Source organism: Elgaria multicarinata, chromosome 18 (assembly GCF_023053635.1).
Source record: "Elgaria multicarinata webbii isolate HBS135686 ecotype San Diego chromosome 18, rElgMul1.1.pri, whole genome shotgun sequence".
In the NCBI taxonomy this organism is placed as follows: Eukaryota; Metazoa; Chordata; class Lepidosauria; order Squamata; family Anguidae; genus Elgaria; species Elgaria multicarinata.
Window position 1 is genome coordinate 20,328,708 of NC_086188.1, and position 22,563 is coordinate 20,351,270.

A 22,563-nucleotide genomic window follows, 5' to 3' on the forward strand; every position below is an offset into this window, starting at 1 on the left:
CCACACTCGGCACCAAGAGCTTTCAGACCTGCTGCGGCATTTGCAGGGCTGTGTGTTTGCTCCTGGAGAGCAGAGTAGCCGAAGAATGTGGCAGAGACTAAAGAATCCACCGCTTTTGTTTTTAAAGCAAGTTTCTGTCCCTCATTGTTGTGAAGAGATACTTGGAAGCAGCTGGATCAGGATGGACAATTCCAGATGTTTTTGGCCTAGAACTTCCATGATCCCTCATCCTTGGTTATACTGGCCAGGGCTGATGGGAGTTGTAGGCCAAAACATCTGGAGGCCCACAAGGTGCCCACCCCTGATGGAGAGGATGCCTTGCTGGAAGTCTTGAGAGGCTGCATGTTCCGAACGCCAGCAGTCTCTCACGCCTTGCCGACACACACAACCCCTGCAGTTTTCAAAGGCACCCAGATTTACAGTTCGCTGCCCTTCGCCCCTTTCCTCTCTGCCGCCTGTTCTCTCTGGGATTCTTCTGAGGCAGGCAGAGGCTTCGCGGGGGCAAGCTGGAACTCTTCCGGAACAGGTGAATCGCGCGTCTCCTTCCGGTAGAACCCCAACTCTTTCACCAGCCGGTTGATCTCTTCCCGGGACATTTCAGCCAATGGAATTCTCTGCAAAATAAATGCAGATGACAGGGCTAACCACGGATCCTTGGCACGTGGCTACAAACTGCGGCAAGCCGGCCTGGCCTGGCCTCAGGGCATGCTAGGTGCTGCGCAGCCAGCTCTGCCTGATACTCGAGCAAGACTGAAATTTTGGAGATGGACTCCAGAAGAAAAGCCCCTTTTTTCTTCTTAGAAGAAAAAAATCATGTAGAATTCTCCCCCTTTTGCCTAATTTATACGGCAACTTTTAGGGTTTAATCCTACGCATGTTTAGACAGGCAAGAGTCCCACCTTTGGATATCTTCCACATCTTGGATAGCTCGTTTAGAGTTCTGACGGGTTCTGAATGAAACCCGAACTGGATTCGCAGCCCCACTGACATCAGAGCCACCAGCCTCCACTGGAATTCATTCTGATGTAGGTAAAACATCACTGGCTGCACACAAGAGGAAGTCTTAGGGGAACCTCAGTCTTCGCAATCGGACAAAAAAATGGTAAGGAGAAAAACTTCAAGGGGGCAGCCATACCCCCCCGGCCACAAATATCCCACTGCGTAGTCCGCATGCCCAGTGGCCGCAGCACGGTGAAAGGGGAAGTGAGGCAAAGCATTTCTTTACAAGGCTTTTATTGCATGTTCATGATTCGTCACTCATGGAAGTTTGTATGTCCTGCACTTTCTGACTTCCTCCTGCTTTCAAAAAGGTCAGCGTTAACCGATAAGGGACGTTAATCCAATATAGCGGCAGTGTGTAATAACGGCATTGTGCTATAATCACAGCACCTTCTAGTGGCTGTAAAATGAAACCTATGGAACTGAATTGAGAAAGGAAGTCCTCTATTCAAAGCACATGTCTGCCCAAGTAATTGAGCCGATTGTAATCCTGCAAAGAACCTGGAAGCAGAAAGCCATGGTGAGGCAGGATTTCAGCGTCTTGTCATGTACTCCAATAGAACAGAACATCTTGAAGGCTCTCCCATACTAGAGGCATTCAAGAGGCAGCTGGACAACTATCTGTCAGGGATGCTTTAGGGTGGATTCCTGCACTGAGCAGGGGTTGGACGCGATGGCCTTAGGCCCCTTCCAACTCTACTATCCTATGATTCTATGAAGGGGAGTGCAACATTTTGTGCCAGGTCCCACTTGTTTGCTTAACGCCATTCACACAGCTTCTACTGGCAGTTTCTAATGGTGTCAAGCGTTGCGTGGCATGGCCGTAAAATGGGTTATAGAGGATGCACGCAGTGGAGGCTGGTGGCTCCGATGTCAGTGGGTCAGTGAATCCGCTCTGGGTTTCAGTCAGAACTCTTAAGGAGCTATCCTTCGCCACCTTGGGATTGAAACCCAAGTGGATTCACTGCCCCACTGACATCAGAGTCACTAGCCTCCACTGCCTGCAAGAGTTCAGCATTCTGTCTTACCTGCAACTCTTCATACTTAAAGTTGAGCAGCACCAGTTCGGGATCCGCTCCAGCCAGGTGTTTCAGGACAAGGTTGTGGCTGAAAGAGATTGTTAAGGAACCTGACAGGCTGGAGTTATGGGAGGTGTGACAACAGCGCTTGCTTTTTTTCTTCTTCCTATGCCAGCCGGGAAGTTGAACAAATCAGTACTTCGGCCTCAGGCAGACTTCCCCAATCCCAATGCCCACCCAATGTGTTGGACTACAACTCCTATTATCCCCAGCCACCACAGCCAATTGGGGATGGTAGGAGTTGTAGTCCAACACAACAGGAGCACCGCCAGGTTGGGGAGGTTGGCTCAAAGGTACTGCAGGATCTGTCGGCTTTAGGTTCCTAGGGCAGAGACGGAGAATTGCAGGATGTTCCTTTTAAAAGGCTGTTTTGCATTTTGGACCACCATGCTGGAGTCAATACACGCCCCCCCCCCATTCCCACCCCTCTGCCCCTGTTGTTAGCACGGAGTCACGGATGCCCCAGACAGCCCCATGCCAACAACTGGTGCAGAGCTAGAAAGTATTTATGGAATAAAAGTCCTAGGTCTTTTATAAAAGTCCTAGGTCAGCTTCCTTTTGTATCACGGACTGTTTTCTCACGGCACAAGGCAGGAGACGCCACCCTTCCTTCGCATCTAAACAGGGCCCTGCTGGATCAGGCCGAGGGTCCACCCCGTTTCCCATAGAGGCCGGCTAGATGCCGCCCTGTCCTGTTACTACAGCTTGTGGTAGCGAGTTCCGCAAGTTATCTATGCCCTTGCAAAGTAGGTACTTTGCCCTAAACATGCCAATCAAGTTCATTGAGTGACTCTGAAGTTTTAGCATCCTTGCAAGATGGGAAGCCACTTCGCTTTCTCTACTACGCCACGCATGATCTTATCGAGCTTTTGTGCCCCCTTGCCTTTCCCCCTGTCGGGACACGTATCCAAAACGAGGTTCTGCGCTTACATTAAAAGACAGAAAACCATTAGGTTTCAGAGTGAACGTTTCCATTTACTGAATGCACCCCTTGCCGGCTGCTGGCTGCTTCAGGCAGGCATGCTGCATCCACTAGCCGCAAGGTGGGCCCAATCCTTACTAAGGGCGGCAGTTCTCCATTCTTTACCGGCACGTAGCCATGCCTCTGGGGCCAGTAAAACCACGTGACACCGACCCCACGCCCATGAAAGGCCTTGTCTGCTTCAAAAGGGGGAAGGTTGGATTGCTGTCGTTTAGTTCTTCTTGTTTAGCTTCTATACATTTTCTGGCTGTCTGATTTGCACCGATAGGTAGACACGGCAGAAGTACATGCTCGTATGTGAATGATTCACAGCTCAATGGAATCAGTGACCTAGGGAGGTTGTGGGCTCTCCCACACTAGAGGCCTTCAAGAGGCAGCTGGACAACCATCTGTCAGGGATGCTTTAGGGTGGATTCCTGCATGGAGCAGGGGTTGGACTCGATGGCCTTGTAGGCCCCTTCCAACTCTGCTATTCTATGATTCTATGAATGTTGTTGTATGTGAATTATTCACAGCTCACAAACGAACTCCAAATACTGCTCCCTGTCTTGGAAATTAGTGCCCAGTCTTATATGCCAGGCTTTCCCCACCTGGTGCCCCGTAGAGGTTTTGAATGACAATTCCCATTATCCCTGAACACTGGCCATGCTGGCCAGGAACAATGGGAGTTGAAGTCCAATACATCCAAAAGACACCAGGTTCTAGAAGGCTATTGCATGCGGTGGCCCTCAGCTCTCTGTCTCTCGCTCTGAAAATGTCCTGTACAAACGTGCGCACGCAACCCACACCTGCTCCTGGGTGAGAAGCTCACTGCTCTGGTGGCTGGCTGTTCTGATCCAATGCGGCTTCTGATGGACCTCAGCAAAATCTCACTCAGTCTCAACGCCCCATATAGATGCAGGGAAATCAGCCTGCGCAAATGACCTCAGGCACAGATGCACAATTGAGCCTCCTCTTTCCCCCTTGGTGGCAACGGGCTTCCGTCCTACGCTGGGCCTTTGGGCTTAGATGAAGTTTCCCCTTCTGCCCACCTGCCTCGCTCAGAGCCTGCATGAATGACCAGAAGGATACTACAGAGGGAGATCTTCTGTGATAAAGGCCTTCACCTGGAAGAACAGGAGTAAAGGGCAAAGATTAGAGGTGCTGGGCACTGTTTATTTCTTGCACGATGACAACACCAACGATGCAAATGCAGTTATAGAGAGTTTTCTGCCCAAAGGACTTTATGGTCCAACGGTGCAATCCTGTACATGTCTATTTATTTATTTAAAACATTTATATCCAGCCTTATATCATTAAGATCTCAGTACAATTAAACAATAAATATGCAGTTAAAAACAAATTAAACCATGATCCAAGTTAAAACAATATATAATTTAAAAGCAGTAAAAGCAGTTACAACAGTTAAAACAATGTGCCAGTGAGTTTAACCATTGAGTTCAATGGAACTTACTCAACCCCCATTGAGTTCAATGGAACTTACTCCTTGATAACAAGTTGCATTGAACTCAATGGGGCCGACTTCTCCATTTAATCCTCGAGGGAAGGAGCCCTTCCATTGTATGGGGCAGGAAGGGAGAGTGAGCAGAGGAACTCAAGGCAGCAGGAGACGTGGATTCAGTCATGGAGCAACCTTGCCCAAGCCAGGGCCTTCCAGATGTGTCAGACTGTGCTGGCTGCAGATGATGGGGCTTTTAGTCCAACACATCTGGATGGCCCTGACTTGTGGAAGACTGTCATAATGGGGGGGTGGAGGGCAAAGAAGCTGATATAGGGGAAAGTCCAAGGAGAAGTGGGAAGACTGATTTTTGGCGGGGCTGTGTATCAACTCCAGGTTACAGCCGGGACCAGCCAAAACTCTCAAGATGCTGATCCTATTTTGTATCACCTTGAATAGCTCTGTTAAGAGTTCTGGCTGAAACCTCTCCCACACTAGAGGCCTTCAAGAGGCAGCTGGACAACCATCTGTCAGGGATGCTTTAGGGTGGATTCCTGCATTGAGCAGGGGGTTGGACTCGAGGGCCTTGTAGGCCCCTTCCAACTCTGCTATTGTATGATTCTATGATTTACAGCCCCACCAAAACTGGAGCCACCAGCCTCCACTCTGGGAAGCTGAGACTCCAGTAGCAGGCATTGAATGAGCTGAGGCAAGATCTGAATGTGGATCCCCATTACCCCCCCCCTCCCTGGACACTAGCCTACAGCGTCCCCTCCCCTGGGCAAAGTGGGGGGCGGAGGGAACAGGGCCCAGGCAACGCTTACCTCTGTCAGGCGGTTCAGCCGTCATCCTCCGCAGGACTGGGGGTTGCGAATGGGGGAAGAGCAAAGCATAAAATCAGTGAGGCACATCCATGTACCACTCAATGTGCAACACCCTCCCCCCTTAAACACAAGCCAGTAAAGCTGGGTCAGTTCATGCAAAGTTCTTCTGGTAAATACCCTGCGATCAGACCGGTTTTTCTGACACTATGTACAAGTTAAGAGGTGTCTGTTGAAGCTTTACTGAATACTGTAAGAACCTAAGAAGAGCCCTGATGTTGGATCAGACCAAGGGTCCATCTAGTCCAGCATTTTGTTCACAGTTGCCAAACAGCTGTCGACCAGGGATCCACAAGCAGCACCCTCCCACCCATGTTCCCCAGCAACTGGTGCTTATAGGCGTACTGCCTCTGACCTTGTCCAAGATGACCAGAAGCATGTGCCCAGGGCCAGTGCCAGGCTATTTTGCGCCCAAGGCAAGGTGAGCTGCTTTCACCCCACCCCCCCAGCGTACCCCACCCCCCCTTACCCCCGGTAGGCGGAGACAGGCAGGGATGGAGGCTGCGTTACCTTTCCCTCGCCCAAAGTCAGAACATGCGTCCCGGCTTGGCTTCAGCTGGGCGGGATGCTGCGGGGGGGGGGGGGGGGGGCGGAAGGACGGCTCCACGTTCTGACGTCCGGTGGTAGAAGCAGCCAGAGAACCATTCCTGCTGTGTCTGGATCCCTATTCAACGGCCCCTTCAATTTGTGCTTATTGCTTGAGACATTAGGGTGTGCCTGGGCACATCTGGCACACCCCTTGCCCATGACTATGGTCCATGTTCATGCTACGTTGCAGCTCCCCTGCTAATGCAGGACCTGGTGCCAATCCCACATATATATATCCACTCTGCCAAGAAAACCGCCACTCTCCCTGCTCTCCCCTCGATGGCAAACCCCTCGGGCTTGCCATGACCTGCGGCGGGAGATCTTCCCCGGCCACCTGTTCCCAAACTGAAGGGGAGAAACAAACAGCCTAAATCCCACAGTGATCAGGACACGACCAAGTGACAAATAGTTCGCAGCTGGCAGAACACCTGCATCACACAACCAGAAATGTAAATACTGCCTTTAAACAAAACAAAAAAGCCTTCACGGGAATGATGTCAACCGAATCACTTCGCATATAATTGGATTTGGGTGTTGTTGTTGTTTTTAAAGAAGCTTTCCAGGTTCAGAGCAACAGGGTCCATTCTAATCTGGTTTCCCGCAGTAGCCAACCAGATACCTCAAAGCCCAATCCTGTGCATGCTTAGACAGAAAAAGTCCTACAATTTCCAGCATGCTCCAGCCAGCATAGGCATGGCTGGCTGGGGCATCCTGGGAATTGTAGGATTTTTTTTTCTGTTTCAACATGCATAGGATCACGACCTAAGGGAAAGCCAGAAGCACGGTGTAAGGGTAATAGCAGTCTCCCTCCCATCTCTCTAGCACAGTGGTTCTTAACCTCTTTTGAGTCACGGACCCCTTTGAAAATCTGGTGAAAGCTATGGACCCCCCTCCCTAGAAAAATGCACATAAGCACAACTTTGCATGCAATGGATATATTTTATTGAAAATTGATGGCCTCATACAGTAATATAGTGAATATAAGTTTTTATTTGACTTTCATGGACCCCCTGAAGCCCATCCATGGACCAGGTTAAGCCCATCCATGAAACCAGGTTAAGAACCCCTGCTCTAGCAACTGGGATTCACAGCTAGACTGCTTCAAAACCTGAAGGCTTTGACGTGGTTTGCACGATCACTGCAGTTTAAATAAGCCACAGCGGGTTGCAGAGCAGGCTGGGCAGCTTTTGAATATTCACACCATAACTGTGGCTTGTTGTGTTGTCTGAACTCTGCCGGAGTGTGTTGTGCAAAGGTTAAACAACCCGTGCATAACTCTAAAACAGGCCATGGATTATACAAGGGTTGTTTAATCCCACCCCACCCCACAACCCCCACCCCTGCTGGGTTCGGATGACACGAAAAGCTGCGGTTTTGTGGCTTGAATATTCCAAACGGCAGCCCAGCTGCACTAGAGCAAGATGCAGACTGCATGTTCCTCAAGGCAGGGGCCGCTTCTACGTACATCCGCTTATGTAATTCTGTAAATAAGACACGGTGGGCTGTTTGGTCGTGCAGACGGGGCCCTTCCTTAGCTACTCTGGCCGACAGCTGTTTGTAAAACTATCCCCCGCCCACAGGGAGAAAAGGGGGAACCCTCTTCCGGCCAGTCCCAGGACTGAAATGGTTGTGCACCCTGAGCGAGAGTTTTCCATGAGTGTGTCTAAGACCCTTTAGAGAACTGGGCATTTCCTATGCACGGCATGTGGCTTTCCATGACCATTTGATCCTCTCCCCGCATCATTGAATCGTCTGGTTTCCAGTTCCCCTGCCATACTTCCACATACGGCCTATTCTTAGGTCTCCTGGAGTCATTCCCTGTGCCTCCCTCTTACTAAGAACATCAGAAGAGCCCTGATGCTGGATCAGACCAAGGGCCCATCTAGTCCAGCACTCTGTTCACACAGGGGCCCACAGGAAACCTACAAGCAGGGCACACGTGCAACAGCACCCTCTGGCCCATGTTCCCCAGCAACTGGTGCACACAGGCATACTGCCTCTGCTACAGGACTAGGAGCCATGGATGGCCTCCTCCTCCAGGGATTATCCAACCCCGTTAAAGCCATCCAAACTGGTGGCCTTCACTACATCTTGTGGTAGCGAGTTCCATAGTTTAACACGGGCTGCGTGAAGAAGTCCTTCCTTTGGTCTGTCCTGAATCGCCCACCAATCGTTTGGGGTTCTAGTATTAGCCGAGCGGGAGACCCAGAGAGCGCGAGCGGTGGAGCGGCAGACAGAGAGAGGGAGACGCCAATTCCCTCCCTCCGGGACGAGAAGCACTCTGCACGTGTCCTACAGCCCCCCTTTTCTGTCGCTCCTGCAGCGAGCCAGTTCAACGCCCCTCTGCATCCCTCTCCCCGCTCTGCAGGGTCCCCCGCAAGGCGCTCGTCGCGGCCTCACCTCCACCTTGCCCCGCGTCAGCCCCTCCAAGCGGCGCCAGTCGAGCTCGGAGGCGCGCAGCGGCCCCGATCCCAGGGCCAGCAGCAGCAGCAGCAGCAGCAGCGGCGGCGCCAGGCGCGGCCCAGGTCCCGCCATGGAGCTGCTCCCGAGGCCGCGACGGAGAGGCGCGCAACGCGGCCTGCCTGCGCGGAGCCTCCGCTATTTCTCCTCCTTTCGGGAGCCGCCTGCTGCTGCCACGTCAGGTCGGGCGGAGCCGCCGGGGAGGGCGAGGCGGAGGCGGAGGCGGCCCCGCCAAGCTGCAAGGAAGCTCGCCCCCCCCCCCCCCCCAGCCGGTCCCCACGCGCCTTTCCTCCGGTGCTTGGAGACGGTTGTAGTCTAGTTACTCAGTTGTGCTCCAGATGTTCTTGAACTACAATTCCTATCATCTATGGCCACTGGGGTGGCTGATGGGTTGGAATCCAGCAACATCTGAGGAGCCACTAGTTCCTGACCTAACCCTGGCCTAGCAGAACTCTGGCTGGTTGGTGGTAGATGAATTAAGAAAGCAATCACCCTATTTCTTCGATTCTTACTTTTCCCCCCATATAAACATCTCTAAAAATGAGGTGCGTCTTAGAATCGCGGGTGTGTCTTAGGGTTTTTTTCCTGTTGGAACTGAAATTAGTGTGCGCCTTACAATCAATGCTTACAATCGAAGAAATATGGTACCAGCTTACTCAGAGGCTCAGTGGGGGCAGCTGGCCAGGAAGAGGTCACACTAGGTAGTTTTCAACAGAAGAGCACCTTGAGTCTGGAAGCAGTGGGGGTGTGGGACGACAGGCTCTGAATGTTTCCACTTTTTAATGCCCTCTCTTGAAGACTCCCATTTTCATGGTATAAACAATGAAGGAAAAATGCACCCTTTTGAGAAATGCACCCAGAAATGCCCTTTCCCCATTTGAAGAAACCCAGAGAAAGAAAAGGCCCAAGTCAGAAGAGGGGCACGCGGAACCCAGCTCTGAAGTGACGTCTGGAGAATGTCGGTGACTCCCAAGATCTCTGGTGCTCCATCCCTAAAAGGCCGCGGTGATTCATCCCGACACGTTGTGGCGACAACTCGGAGTTCTCGTCCGTTGTGGACCTGGAGGGCTGGGCAGGCTGTACGTTGCATGGTTTCAGCATCTGGCTCTTTTCAGAGTTTAATCAGGTGTTTGTGAATCAAGAAATTCACAGAACAAACAGATGTATGCACATTTACTCTGCATGATTTAAAATGCTGCAGAGTCTAAGGCCATAGCTAGACCTAAGGTTTATCCCTGGATTGTCCTGGGGTCAAACCTGTTCACCAAGGTGACACACAGGAGATCCAGTGCTCAGGCAGGGGCGAACCCTGGATGATCCCAGGATAAACCTTAGGTCTAGCTGTGGCCTATGTCTCCTTGGGGCAGAAGTTCATGGAGAATGCTCTTTGCACCTGGAGGCCAGAGCACACCTGTGCCTGCAGCCCCAGCACAGCTTGAATCTTTTCCTTGCAAAGGGGGAACCTGTGGAATTGCTGTGGGGCAGGCTGTGCTGGGACAGGGCTGGGAAACAGAGCAAGAGAATTCCCTTGTTAGTTCAGAGCAGTGGAGGTGAAGATGGTCAGAGGGAGGGAGGGATTTGTGTGCCCCCAATTCCTTCTCTTCCGAGAGCATCCTTGGGGCTCAGATCTGCTCGGAGCAAGTCATCCAGTGCCTGGAAGAACGTGCCCCCATTTCTAGGCAGGTGTGTTGAGCGGTTTTATTCCTTTCTCAAAGACAGGCAGTCTGCACATGGGCATTCACCCTCTGGATTCCTCCAGGTTGGAGCTGACAAGGTGTGATGGCATGGGATGCTGCGACCTTAATGAAGCTAAGCGGGTCTAGGCCTGGTCAGTTTCTAGAAGGGTGACTACCTGGGAACCCCATGTACATTGATTCCTGCATTGAGCAGGGGGTTGGACTCGATGGCCTTGTAGGGCCCTTCCAACTCTATGATTCTATCATAGCAGGTACGTGGGATGAAGCTATGAAACTCCCATCATGCCCAGACAGCCCAGCCAATGGTTATGTGGCTGAGAATGATGGGAGATGGAGTCCAACATCTCTCACGAGTACCAGGCTAGGGAACGCTATCATAAGATGATGCAAAGTTTATTTATTTATTTCATTTCATTTCATTTCTATACCGCCCAATAGCCTGGGCGGTTCACAAAAATTAAAACCAGGAAGAGCATAATAAAACAACCAACAATTTAAAAACACAAATACAAAATACAATATAAAAAGCATGACCAGGATACAACCACACGGCAAAAATTGATAGGGGTTAAAATATGAAATTAAAACAGCAGTGTTTAAATTTAAGTTATTTTAGGTGTTAAAATACTGAGAGAATAAAAAGGTCTTCAGCTGGCGACGAAAGGAAAACAATGTAGGTGCCAAGCGAACCTCTCTGGGGAGCTAGTTCCACAGCCGGGGTGCCCCAGCAGAGAAGGCCCTCCTCCTAGTAGCCACCTGCCTCACTTCCTTTGGCAGGAGCTCACGGGGAAGGACCCCTGTGGATGATCTTAAGGTCCGGGCAGGCACATATGCGAGGAGGCGTTCCTTCAGCTAACCTTCAAATAGCAACAAAGTTGTTTCTTGGGGTAGCTCTAAAGTCACCAATGTGGCTCCTGTGGGCACTAAGATGCCCCCAGCCCTTCTCTTCATGCCCACCAGGCTAAACAAAACATAAGCCAGCTGCACCGGTGTTCTAATTCCCACTGTGTTTTGAGACTTTTCCCCTTTATCAGGGGCAACTGAAACATCTAACATAGCGGTTCCCAAAGTGGGCGATACCGCCCCCTGGGGGCGGTGGGATTGCATAGGGGGCCTTAAGAGGAAAAGGGACGGCAGGGGGGCGCTGGCAGGCAAAGGGGCAGCAGGGGGGCGCTCGAGGTGGTCTCTCCAGAAGGTACTCAAATAGGGTAACTAGAGACCCACAGGGAAAATCTCTAAATCTGTGCAAGTCCGTCTAAACCTTCTCTAAATCTGACCGGGAAATGGACGCCCCCTGCAGCTTTTCCAGTATGAAGTATGAAGTCTCGCGCGCTTTGAGTCTAGGCGGTGATAGGCGGTGGGGGAGCGCTTCCGCGCCAGACCAGCCGATGCCACGTGCGTTGCCGAGAAGGCGGCACCTTCAAAAAGGGCAGCTTCAAAGAGGCGGTGACTGGGAAGTTGCTTCCGAGAGGTGGGGGGGGCTGCAGCCAGCGAGGCTGCTTTGAAGCTGCTGCAGGAGGAGGTTTGCATTAGAAGAGCTGTTAATGGGAGTGAGAAGAAATTCTCCTGACTTAAATTAGTCAGGATTAACTTAAATCCCCGTCACTTACATGGGTCTACTCTAAGACTTACATTAGTGTTTACCCTCTGTTCTAATGACAACCAATGGGTGCCGAGGGCACACAACTACAATGAGGTACAATATACTGAATAATATTAACAACAGTGTGTGTGTGTGAGATAGAAATCTCAATAATTTTTTTGGTCTTTTTAAACAGAAATGTTCTTTCAGAAGGTTTTTTTTAAAAAAACAAATGTTCTTTCTAGGCTTTTTTTTAACATAAAGTTCTTTCAATGGGCTTTTTTTAACATCAAGTTCTTTCCATAGGCTTTTTTACATAGATTTTTTTTGATAAGCTTTTAAACTTTTTTTAAACCTAATTTTCTTTCAGTAGGCTAACATGCATTTCTTTCAATAGGCTAAATATTTTTCAATAGGCTTCTTTAACATAGATTTCTTTCGATAAGCTTAGACTTTTTAAACATAATTTTCTTTCAATACACTAACATACTTTCAATAGGCATAGGTATTTTTCAATAGGCTTCTTTATGTTAAAGAAGCCTATTGAAAGAAATTTATGTTAGTTCAAAAAACATTGTGACATTTTGTTATTCTGTAGAAAGAATTTTATGGCAAATTAAAAACAAACAAAAAAACCCATTTATTGAGATTTCTACCACCCCGGTTGTTAATATTATTCAGTATATTGCACCTCATTGTAGTTGTGTCCCCTCAGCACTCATTGGTTGTCATTAACTTATCGACTACTGCCTTCTTTAATTTTGTACTCTCTGTTCTAAACCACCTATTTGCTGTTGTGAGAGCATATCTCACACTACAACTTTTCTAGGAGCAGTTTGAAGTGTAAATACCAGATACAGCAGATGTCCTACTATACCGGACTTAAAACAGGGGAAATGGCTCTTAATAAAAGGGTCAAGTGTATTTGGTGACTGCATCACACAAGCACAGAAATTAGCTTGCAGCATCTCAAAAGACAGAAACAGTGTGGAGTCTAGGTTAGAGTATCAGACTAGGACTGGAGGAACCCAGGTTCAAACCTCCATCTCAGCCATAAAGCTCATTGGGGCAGTGACTATGTCTCAGCCTAACCTACATCCCAGGGTTGTTGTGGTTCTCCTCCGTCCCATTTCAGTTAACCTCAAAGCTGTTGCCTTGAGCTCCCTGGGATAAAGATGGGGCATCAGTACAATAAACAAACAAACTATAAATAAAATAAATATAGCTCTTAAGGCTGCAAAGCTGATCTTGAAAGTGAATTCAAATGCTGATAGGTCTGCAGCATTCTGTATTCTAATCCCCCTGGGAGCTGTAGTGCTTTTAGAGTAGGTGTTCCATTTTTGGGATGCCACCTCTCAAACAATTAAGCTGGCCCAAGCTTTCTGGAGTATATTGGATTTGTATGGATAATTCAGTATGGGTATTAAGATGTTATGTAGAACAGGTTTGTCTGAATTGTGTGCTATGAAATCAGACATGTGACCAAGGCTATGTTTGTGTGGGCACGTTGGTGAGCTTTGGGGGCTGGACATGTTGGTGGGGGTGCCTCCTTGGAGGCGGCTATGTTGTCCTCCTTTTTGGTTTCCAAAATAGGGTCACCCTACCTAAAACCCAGGGACCAAGCAGGAAAGAGCAGGAAATTCAGCTGCTCTGCCCATTTTATTGACACTTTGGTGATTTTAATTAAGCCTATGCACTTATTTTGACATTATTCCAATCATATTTAATGATTAAATTCTTTGTTTTAGATTAGAATAAAAATGACAGAAGCAGGAAAATCAAAAAAGAAATGTAGACAATATAGCTTGGGATATCTTAAGTATGGATTGATACCAGCACCAACAAACCAGCAGCTGCCCACGTGCCTGTTATGTGAAAAGGTGTTTTCTAATGAGGCAATGAAGCCTTCCAGACTGCAAGAACATTTAAAGAACGCACATCCTGACAAGGCAGATAAGAACGTAACTTTTTTTCAATCACTTCGTGACAAATTTCAAAAGCGGCCAACACTGTTAAACACGATTCACAATGCTTCACAACAACAAACTGATGGTTTGCGTGCATCATACAACATCTCCTTGTTGATTGCTAAGTCAGGAAAGCCGCATAAAATCGGTGAAGAACTCATCCTACCAGCAGTTAGTGAGGTTCTGAGTACTGTTTTGCATAAGTCACCACATGATATAATTAAAACCATTCCTCTCAGCAACAATTCAGTGCAAAGACACATCAATGAAATGGCTGAGAATGTGGAAGATACACTGTGCAACACACTAAGGACAACAGAATTTGCATTACAGCTGGGCGAGTCAACTTTACCAGGCAATGAATCTTTGCTTCTCGCTTATGTGCGTTTTATAAAAGACGGGAGTTTGGCTCAAGAGTTGTTATTTGCAAGGCAACTAAAAACCGATACTAAAGGGGAGTCAATATTTCGTGTGGTTGAGGAGTTCTTCAATGAAAAGGAAATTCCATCAACGACTGGTCGCTACCGTGGGTGTGTTGCTTACTTGAAAAAATCAGTGCCAAATATCTTTACTTGAAAAAATATTTACTTGAAATCTTTACTTGAAAAATCTTTACTTGAAAAAATCAGTGCCAAATATCTTTACTTGAAAAAATCAGTGCCAAATATCTTTACTATTCACTGTGTCATTCATCGCCAACATCTGGTTGCAAAAAACCTCAGTGGTCGCCTACACAATTCATTACACACCGTCATTACTGCAGTGAATAAAATTAAAGCCCGTGCTCTCAATGAGCGACTATTCCGGGTGCTCTGTGCTGAGAATGATGAAGACTTTGAACGTTTGGTGCTTCATACTGAGGTTCGTTGGCTATCAAAAGGAAACTGTTTGAAACGCTTTTACAACCTTTTTGACACTGTTGTGGAGTTTTTTGAAGGCACGAATGCTTTGCTCAGTAATGACCTCAAAGAAATCAGGCATGACATTGCTTATTTGTCTGAACTATTTACAGAGTTCAATGCAATGAATGTGCAGTTGCAAGGAAATGACACCAATCTTATTAAGGCCAAATCCGTCGTATCTACGTTTATTGCAAAGTTAACTCTATTCAAGCGCAATATAGGCCATCGTGAGCTATACCAATTTCCAAGCTTGTCTGAGCTAGAACAGAAAGGCGGGATACAAGATGACGATCTGCAAGTTTATTGTGACCATTTAAATATGCTGCATGAAGATATGTCTGAGCGATTCAAGGATCTTCTTATGATGGAAATTCCAGACTGGGTGATAAATCCATTTTCAGATATTGAGGAAGTTGGAGTAGTGGAGGAAGAACTAATTGAGCTACAAAATGACATTGAGCTGAAGCCAAAGTTTAAGAAATCGTACCAGGAGTTTTGGTTACAGAAGGACATTTCTGATCGCTCTCCTGCACTACGGAGAGTGGTTCAGAAGCTCCTGGTTGCATTTCCAACCTCATATTTGGTGGAACGTGGTTTTAGTGTGGTCTGCCTACTTCTTTCCAAACAAAGAAATCGACTCCAGATTACTAAACGTGGTGATTTAAGACTCATGTATCACTTCATCAAGCCCATCCATCACATTAAGAATTTACAGAATAGTGAGGTATTCTACCCTAGTTACTAAATGTGGTATCTAATATCCTTGCTTAATGACTATCAGACTTTGAAAAGATATCACTGGATCAAGTTCATCAATTATGTTCAATTGAATAAATAAACTAAAAAATGTAATTAGATTTTGAATAAATATTCAATTAATTGTTACTGTTTTGAATTTTATTGTTATTATCTTCCTTAGTGGGTCGTCGAAAACCACTATTCTGAATAATGATTTTTATAGGGTAGGGTAGGGGGGCACTGGGCATGAGTTTGTGGAACCAAGGGGGCGGTGACCTGAAAAAGATTGGGAACCACTGCAATGTGTTTGTCACATTTCCCCCCCCCCGGTCTTGAATTCCCCCCCCTCCCAATACATACTGTATAAAAAACTTGGGACTCAATAATACTCCAATGCACTTTCATAGTCCATGAAAGCTTATGCCAAAATAAATGTGTTCGTCTTTAAGGTGTTAGAAGACTTTGCTTTTTGGTGCAATAAACTAATATGGCTACTACCTAGAACGTATTCAGCTATATAGCCCATCTTAGCCCAAGGGCTATTGGGGCAGGTAGCAAAGAGCTCCACCCCCTCCTTCCTGCGGAACAGAATGACAAAAGCAGCAGCTTTAGACCAGATCAAAGGTTGCTCATCTGGCCCAGTATTGCCTACTCTGGATGGCAGCAGCCCCCAGGGTCTTGGGGGGGGGGGCACTTCCCTATCCTTTAAACTGGAGCTGCTATGGATTAAACCTGCATGCAAAGATGTTGCGTTCATTTTGCTCTGGTTTCTTAACTTCATCCTGAGTTCTGCAGCCTGGACGGATCAGGAATTCGTCAACCAGCTCAGAGCCTAATTTTGGCAAGGTTGCAAGGAAAGGAATTCCGTTACGGACAAGGAATAATAACCCCTTTCTGGTTATTACGAGGGCATCCTGGGCAGATTTCGTTAGAAGTCACGACAGGGTACATGTTGGACTAACGCCAATTAGGGCTTTGTAGATGGTAACCAGCACCTGGAATTACACCTGGAAGAGAGCGGGATAGTGCCATCCCCCCTCCCCCTAGATGTGTTGAACTGCAAGCCCCATCATTCCCAGCCAATAGAAGCATTGGCCATGCTGGTGGGGAAAGATGGGCATTGCAGCATCCCAACACACCTGGAGGGCACCAGGTTGGGGAAGGCTGCTCTACAGCAAGGCCCAACAACTCACGATCTTAAGCACCCGAACTGTAGAAAGGTAACAGCAGACAATGGATAAAGGCAATTTTACTGTTTAATGCACAGTTGATGAGGATTTGGGGACCTGAACATGTTTCCCAGCATGCCGCGCTCCCCAAGCCTGATGGGACGTTACCTATCCACCCTCGGCACCGAGAGCTTTCAGCAGAGGGCTTCATCCTGCCCCATGCAGGCGGGGTGCTGCTGCAGGGAAAATACGACGGCTTGTTCTGGGCACAGGGCATGAGCGGCGGCTGGAGAAAGCCAGAGTGCTAGCCGGGAGGCCTCTGCTAATGAGCGGTGAGCTACTGAAGCTCAGTAAACCGGCCGGCCGGCCAGCCAGCCACAGAGTAATCCCTGGACAGAAGTGGGGCTGGGACATGGCTTTGCCCCACAAGAAGTGCTTACCATGAGCCAGAACACAGGTGCAGCTTCTTCCAGACTTTTTGTTATGCCTATTCCCTCGAAAACCTGCCTTGTGTTGGGGCTGCGTGGAGTCCGCTTAAAAAATAAGTAAAACCCAGCTCCTGGAACGGTAAAAATTGGATTCTGGAATCTGTATAAATAATGCCAATGTACCTGATTTCTCTGATTTTGCCTATCTTACTGGTTCTGTTATCTTGCATAACCTTTTTCTGGTGGTAGTTTGGGGGCTGAAGAGCTAAAGTGTTCCACGTGAACCACTGCAAACCTCCTGGCCTCTGGAGACTTCTAGCAGGCATCGTCTGGGTGCTTTGAACTATGCCTGTTCGTCAGTGAGGGACAGAAAACCATTTTTTTTTAAAAAAAAAAAGGAGGCAGGTTCTGTAGATCCTGCCAGGCGCGCGTTCATCTGTCCACACTCGGCACCAAGAGCTTTCAGACCTGCTGCGGCATTTGCAGGGCTGTGTGTTTGCTCCTGGAGAGCAGAGTAGCCGAAGAATGTGGCAGAGACTAAAGAATCCACCGCTTTTGTTTTTAAAGCAAGTTTCTGTCCCACATTGTTGTGAAGAGATACTTGGAAGCAGCTCGATCAGGATGGACAATTCCAGATGTTTTTGGCCTAGAACTTCCATGATCCCTCATCCTTGGTTATACTGGCCAGGGCTCATGGGAGTTGTAGGCCAAAACATCTGGAGGCCCACAAGGTGCCCACCCCTGATGGAGAGGATGCCTTGCTGGAAGTCTTAAGAGGCTGCAAGTTCCGAACGCCAGCAGTCTCTCACGCCTTGCCGACACGCACAACCCCTGCAGTTTTCAAAGGCACCCAGATTTACAGTTCGCTGCCCTTCGCCCCTTTCCTCTCTGCCGCCTGTTCTCTCTGGGATTCTTCTGAGGCAGGCAGAGGCTTCGCGGGGGCAAGCTGGAACTCTTCCGGAACAGGTGAATCGCGCGTCTCCTTCCGGTCGAACCCCAACTCTTTCACCAGCCGGTTGATCTCTTCCCGGGACATTTCAGCCAATGGAATTCTCTGCAAAATAAATGCAGGCGACGGGGCTAACCACGGATCCTTGGCACGTGGCTACAAACTGCGGCAAGCCGGCCTGGCCTGGCCTCAGGGCATGCTAGGTGCTGCGCAGCCAGCTCTGCCTGAGACCCGAGCAAGGCTGAAATTTTGGAGATGGACTCCAGAAGAAAAGCCCCTTTTTTCTTCTTAGAAGAAAAAAAGCATGTAGAATTCTCCCCCTTTTGCCTAATTTATACTGCAACTTTTAGGGTTTAATCCTACGCATGTTTAGACAGGCAAGAGTCCCACCTTTGGATATCTTCCGCATCTTGGATAGCTCATTTAGAGTTCTGAAGGGTTCTGAATGAAACCCGAAGTGGATTCGCAGCCCCACGGACATCGGAGCCACCAGCCTCCACTGGAATTCATTCTAATGTAGGTAAAACATCACTGGCTGCACACAAGAGGAAGGCTTGGGGGAACCTCAATCTTTGCAATCGGACAAAAAAATGTAAGGAGAAAACCTCCAACGGGGCAGCCATCCCCCGCCCCACCGGCCACAAATATCCCACTGCGTAGTCCGCATGCCCAGTGGCCACAGCACGGTGAAAGGGGAAGTGAGACAAAGCATTTCTTTACAAGGCTTTTATTGCATGTTCATGATTCGTCACTCATGGAAGTTTGCCGGTCCTTTACACGACATCATCAACTTCCAAAGTATGACCTGCACTTTCTGACTTTCTCCTGCTTTCAAAAGATCAGCATTAACCGATAAGAGACGTTAATCCAATATAGCGGCAGTGTGTAATAACGGTGTTGTGCTATAATCACAGCACCATCTAGTGACTGTAAAATGAAACCTATGGAACTGAATTGAGAAAGGAAGTCCTCTATTCAAAGCACATGTCTGCCCAAGTAATTGAGCCGATTGTAATCCTGCAAAGAACCTGGAAGCAGAAAGCCACGGTAAGGAGGCAGGATTTCAGCGTCATGTCATGTACTCCAAAGAAAAGAAGGGTAAGAAATAGAACAACATCTTGAAGGCTCTCCCATACTAGAGGCCTTCAAGAGGCAGCTGGACAACTATCTGTCAGGGATGCTTTAGGGTGGATTCCTGCACTGAGCAGGGGGTTGGACGCGATGGCCTTAGGCCCCTTCCAACTCTACTATTCTATGATTCTATGAAGGGGAGTGCAACATTTTGTGCCAGGTCCCACTTGTTTGCTTAACGCCATTCACACAGTTTCTACTGGAAGTTTCTAATGGTGTCAAGCGTTGCGTGGCATGGCCGTAAAATGGGTTACAGTGGATGCACGCAGTGGAGGCTGGTGGCTCCGATGTCAGTCTGGCAGTGAATCCGCTCTGGGTTTCAGTCAGAACTCTAAGGAGCTATCCTTCGCCACCTTTAGAGTACTGCCTGATTTGGATTGAAACCCAAGTGGATTCACTGCCCCACTGACCTCAGAGTCACCAGCCTCCACTGCCTGCAAGAGTTCAGCATTCTGTCTCACCTGCAACTCTTCATACTTAAAGTTGAGCAGCACCAGTTCGGGATCCGCTCCAGCCAGGTGTTTCAGGACAAGGTTGTGGCTGGAAGAGATTGTCAAGGAACCTGACAGGCTGGCGTTATGGGAGGGGTGGCAACAGCGCTGCCGTTTTCTTCTTCTTCCTATGCCAGCCGGGAAGTTGAACAAATCAGTACTTCGGCCTCGGGCAGACTTCCCCAATCCCAATGCCCACCCAATCCTATTATCCCCAGCCAGCACAGCCAATTGGGGATGGTAGGAGTTGTAGTCCAACACAACAGGAGCACCGCCAGGTTGGGGGAGGTTGGCTCAAAGGTACTGCAGGATCTGTCGGCTTTAGGTTCCTAGGGCAGAGACGGAGAATTGCAGGATGTTCCTTTTAAAAGGCTGTTTTGCATTTTGGACCACCATGCTGGAGTCAATACACGCCCCCCCCCATTCCCACCCCTCTGCCCCTGTTGTTAGCACGGAGTCACGGCTGCCCCAGACAGCCCCATGCCAACAACTGGTGCAGAGCTAGAAAATATTTATGGAATAAAAGTCCTAGGTCGAAAGCAGCTTCCTTTTGTATCACGGACCGTTTTCTCACGGCACAAGGCAGGAGACGCCACCCTTCCTTCGCATCTAAACAGGGCCCTGCTGGATCAGGCTGAGGGTCCATCCCGTTTCCCATAGAGGCCGGCTAGATGCCGCCCTGTCCTGTTACTACAGCTTGTGGTAGCGAGTTCCGCAAGTTATCTATGCCCTTGCAAAGTAGGTACTTTGCCCTAAACATGCCAATCAAGTTCATTGAGTGACTCTGAAGTTTTAGCATCCTTGCAAGATGGGAAGCCACTTCGCTTTCTCTACTACGCCACGCATGATCTTATCGAGCTTTTGTGCCCCCTTGCCTTTCCCCCTGTCGGGACACGTATCCAAAACGAGGTTCTGCGTAAAAGACAGAAAACCATTAGGTTTCAGAGTGAACGTTTCCATTTACTGAATGCACCCCTTGCCGGCTGCTGGCTGCTTCAGGCAGGCATGCTGCATCCACTAGCCGCAAGGTGGGCCCAATCCTTACTAAGGGCGGCAGTTCTCCATTCTTTACCGGCACGTAGCCATGCCTCTGGGGCCAGTAAAACCACGTGACACCGACCCCACGCCCATGAAAGGCCTTGTCTGCTTCAAAAGGGGGAAGGTTGGATTGCTGTCGTTTAGTTCTTCTTGTTTAGCTTCTATACATTTTCTGGCTGTCTGATTTGCACCGATAGGTAGACACGGCAGAAGTACATGCTCGTATGTGAATGATTCACAGCTCAATGGAATCAGTGACCTAGGGAGGTTGTGGGCTCTCCCACACTAGAGGCCTTCAAGAGGCAGCTGGACAACCATCTGTCAGGGATGCTTTAGGGTGGATTCCTGCATGGAGCAGGGGTTGGACTCGATGGCCTTGTAGGCCCCTTCCAACTCTGCTATTCTATGATTCTATGAATGTTGTTGTATGTGAATTATTCACAGCTCACAAACGAACTCCAAATACTGCTCCCTGTCTTGGAAATTAGTGCCCGGTCTTATGTGCCAGGCTTTCCCCACCTGGTGCCCCGCAGAAGTTTTGAATGACAATTCCCATTATCCCTGAACACTGGCCATGCTGGCTGGGAACGATGGGAGTTGAAGTCCAATACATCCAGAAGGCACCAGGTTCGAGAAGGCTATTGCATACGGTGGCCCTCAGCTCTCTGTCTCTCGCTCTGAAAATGTCCCGTACAAACGTGCGCACGCAACCCACACCTGCTCCTGGGTGAGAAGCTCACTGCTCTGGTGGCTGGCTGTTCTGATCCAATGCGGCTTCTGATGGACCTCAGCAAAATCTCACTCAGTCTCAACGCCCCATATAGATGCAGGGAAATCAGCCTGCATAAACGACCTCAGGCACAGATGCACAATTGAGCCTCCTCTTTCCCCCTTCGTGGCAACGGGCTTCCGTCCTACGCTGGGCCTTTGGGCTTAGATGAAGTGTCCCCTTCTGCCCACCTGCCTCGCTCAGAGCCTGCATGAATGACCAGAAGGATACTGCAGAGGGAGATCTTCTGTGATAAAGGCCTTCACCTGGAAGAACAGGAGTAAAGGGCAAAGATTAGAGGTGCTGGGCACTGTTTATTTCTTGCACGATGACAACACCAACGATGCAAATGCAGTTATAGAGAGTTTTCTGCCCAAAGGACTTTCTGGTCCAACGGTGCAATCCTGTACATGTCTATTTATTTATTTAAAACATTTATATCCAGCCTTATATCATTAAGATCTCAGTACAATTAAACAATAAATATGCACAGTTAAAAACAAATTAAACCATGATCCAAGTTAAAACAATATATAATTTAAAAGCAGCGTCAATGAAGGTGCTCCTTACCGTCTAGCCTTCAGAAGACCATAGGCTCCTAGGGGGAAAAGCAGAGAAAAGGGGGCATCAGTGGCAGAGCACTGGAATTTCTCTGTGCCCCACCGTCCCACCTCCCTCAAGGAGGGGTGCAGCCCTGCCTGTGAAGGGCGGAGGGCTGAGAGAGGCCAAACCTTTACTTACCGGGACGATGGGGGAAGGATAAGCAGGGAGAGGAAAGGAGGGGGCTGGACTCGTGTCCATCGGTTCCTAGGATGACAAGGAGAGAAATGTACAGTTAATGACAGGGACCCAGACGATCCCTGTACCCCCCACAGCCCCACATGCCCTACGGAGCTCCAGCCCTGCCTGTCGAGGCAGAGCTGAGCCAGGTTGAATTCTTCCTTACCTGAGGGGGGGAAGACGAAAGGACAAAGGTGGCGGGTCGGATTAGGGAAGGTCGGAGGGAGGGTGCAGGGGAGGTATCCATGGGGACCTAGGACGAAAAAGAAAAATGCAATTAATAGGAGGGCAGCAGGTGACCTCTGCAGCCCTCAATCCCGCACCCCTTAAGGCCCTGCCTGTCCAGGAAGAGCGGAGGCAGGGTCAACATTTCCTTACCTGAGGGGGGGAAGACCAGGAAGGGAAGAAGGTGGCGGGTAGGATGAGGGAAGGACGGAGGGAGGGCGGGGGAGTCGTATCCATTGGCTCCTAGGACGAGAAAGAGAAAGGTGTGAC

At 48.9% G+C, this 22,563-nt stretch overlaps 1 protein-coding gene across 1 annotated transcript; it reads right to left on the reverse strand.

Moving 5' to 3' along the window:
* On the reverse strand, window positions 1-8,595 carry SELENOM (selenoprotein M). Its single transcript, XM_063143826.1, has 5 exons — window positions 8,368-8,595; window positions 5,323-5,358; window positions 4,132-4,166; window positions 2,028-2,106; window positions 1-614 (listed from the first exon to the last, which is right to left on the reverse strand). The coding sequence occupies exons 1-5, from the start codon at window positions 8,500-8,502 to the stop codon at window positions 417-419; spliced, it is 483 nt and encodes a 160-aa protein (XP_062999896.1). The 5' UTR covers window positions 8,503-8,595; the 3' UTR covers window positions 1-416.
* Window positions 8,596-22,563: the final 13,968 nt, after the last annotated feature.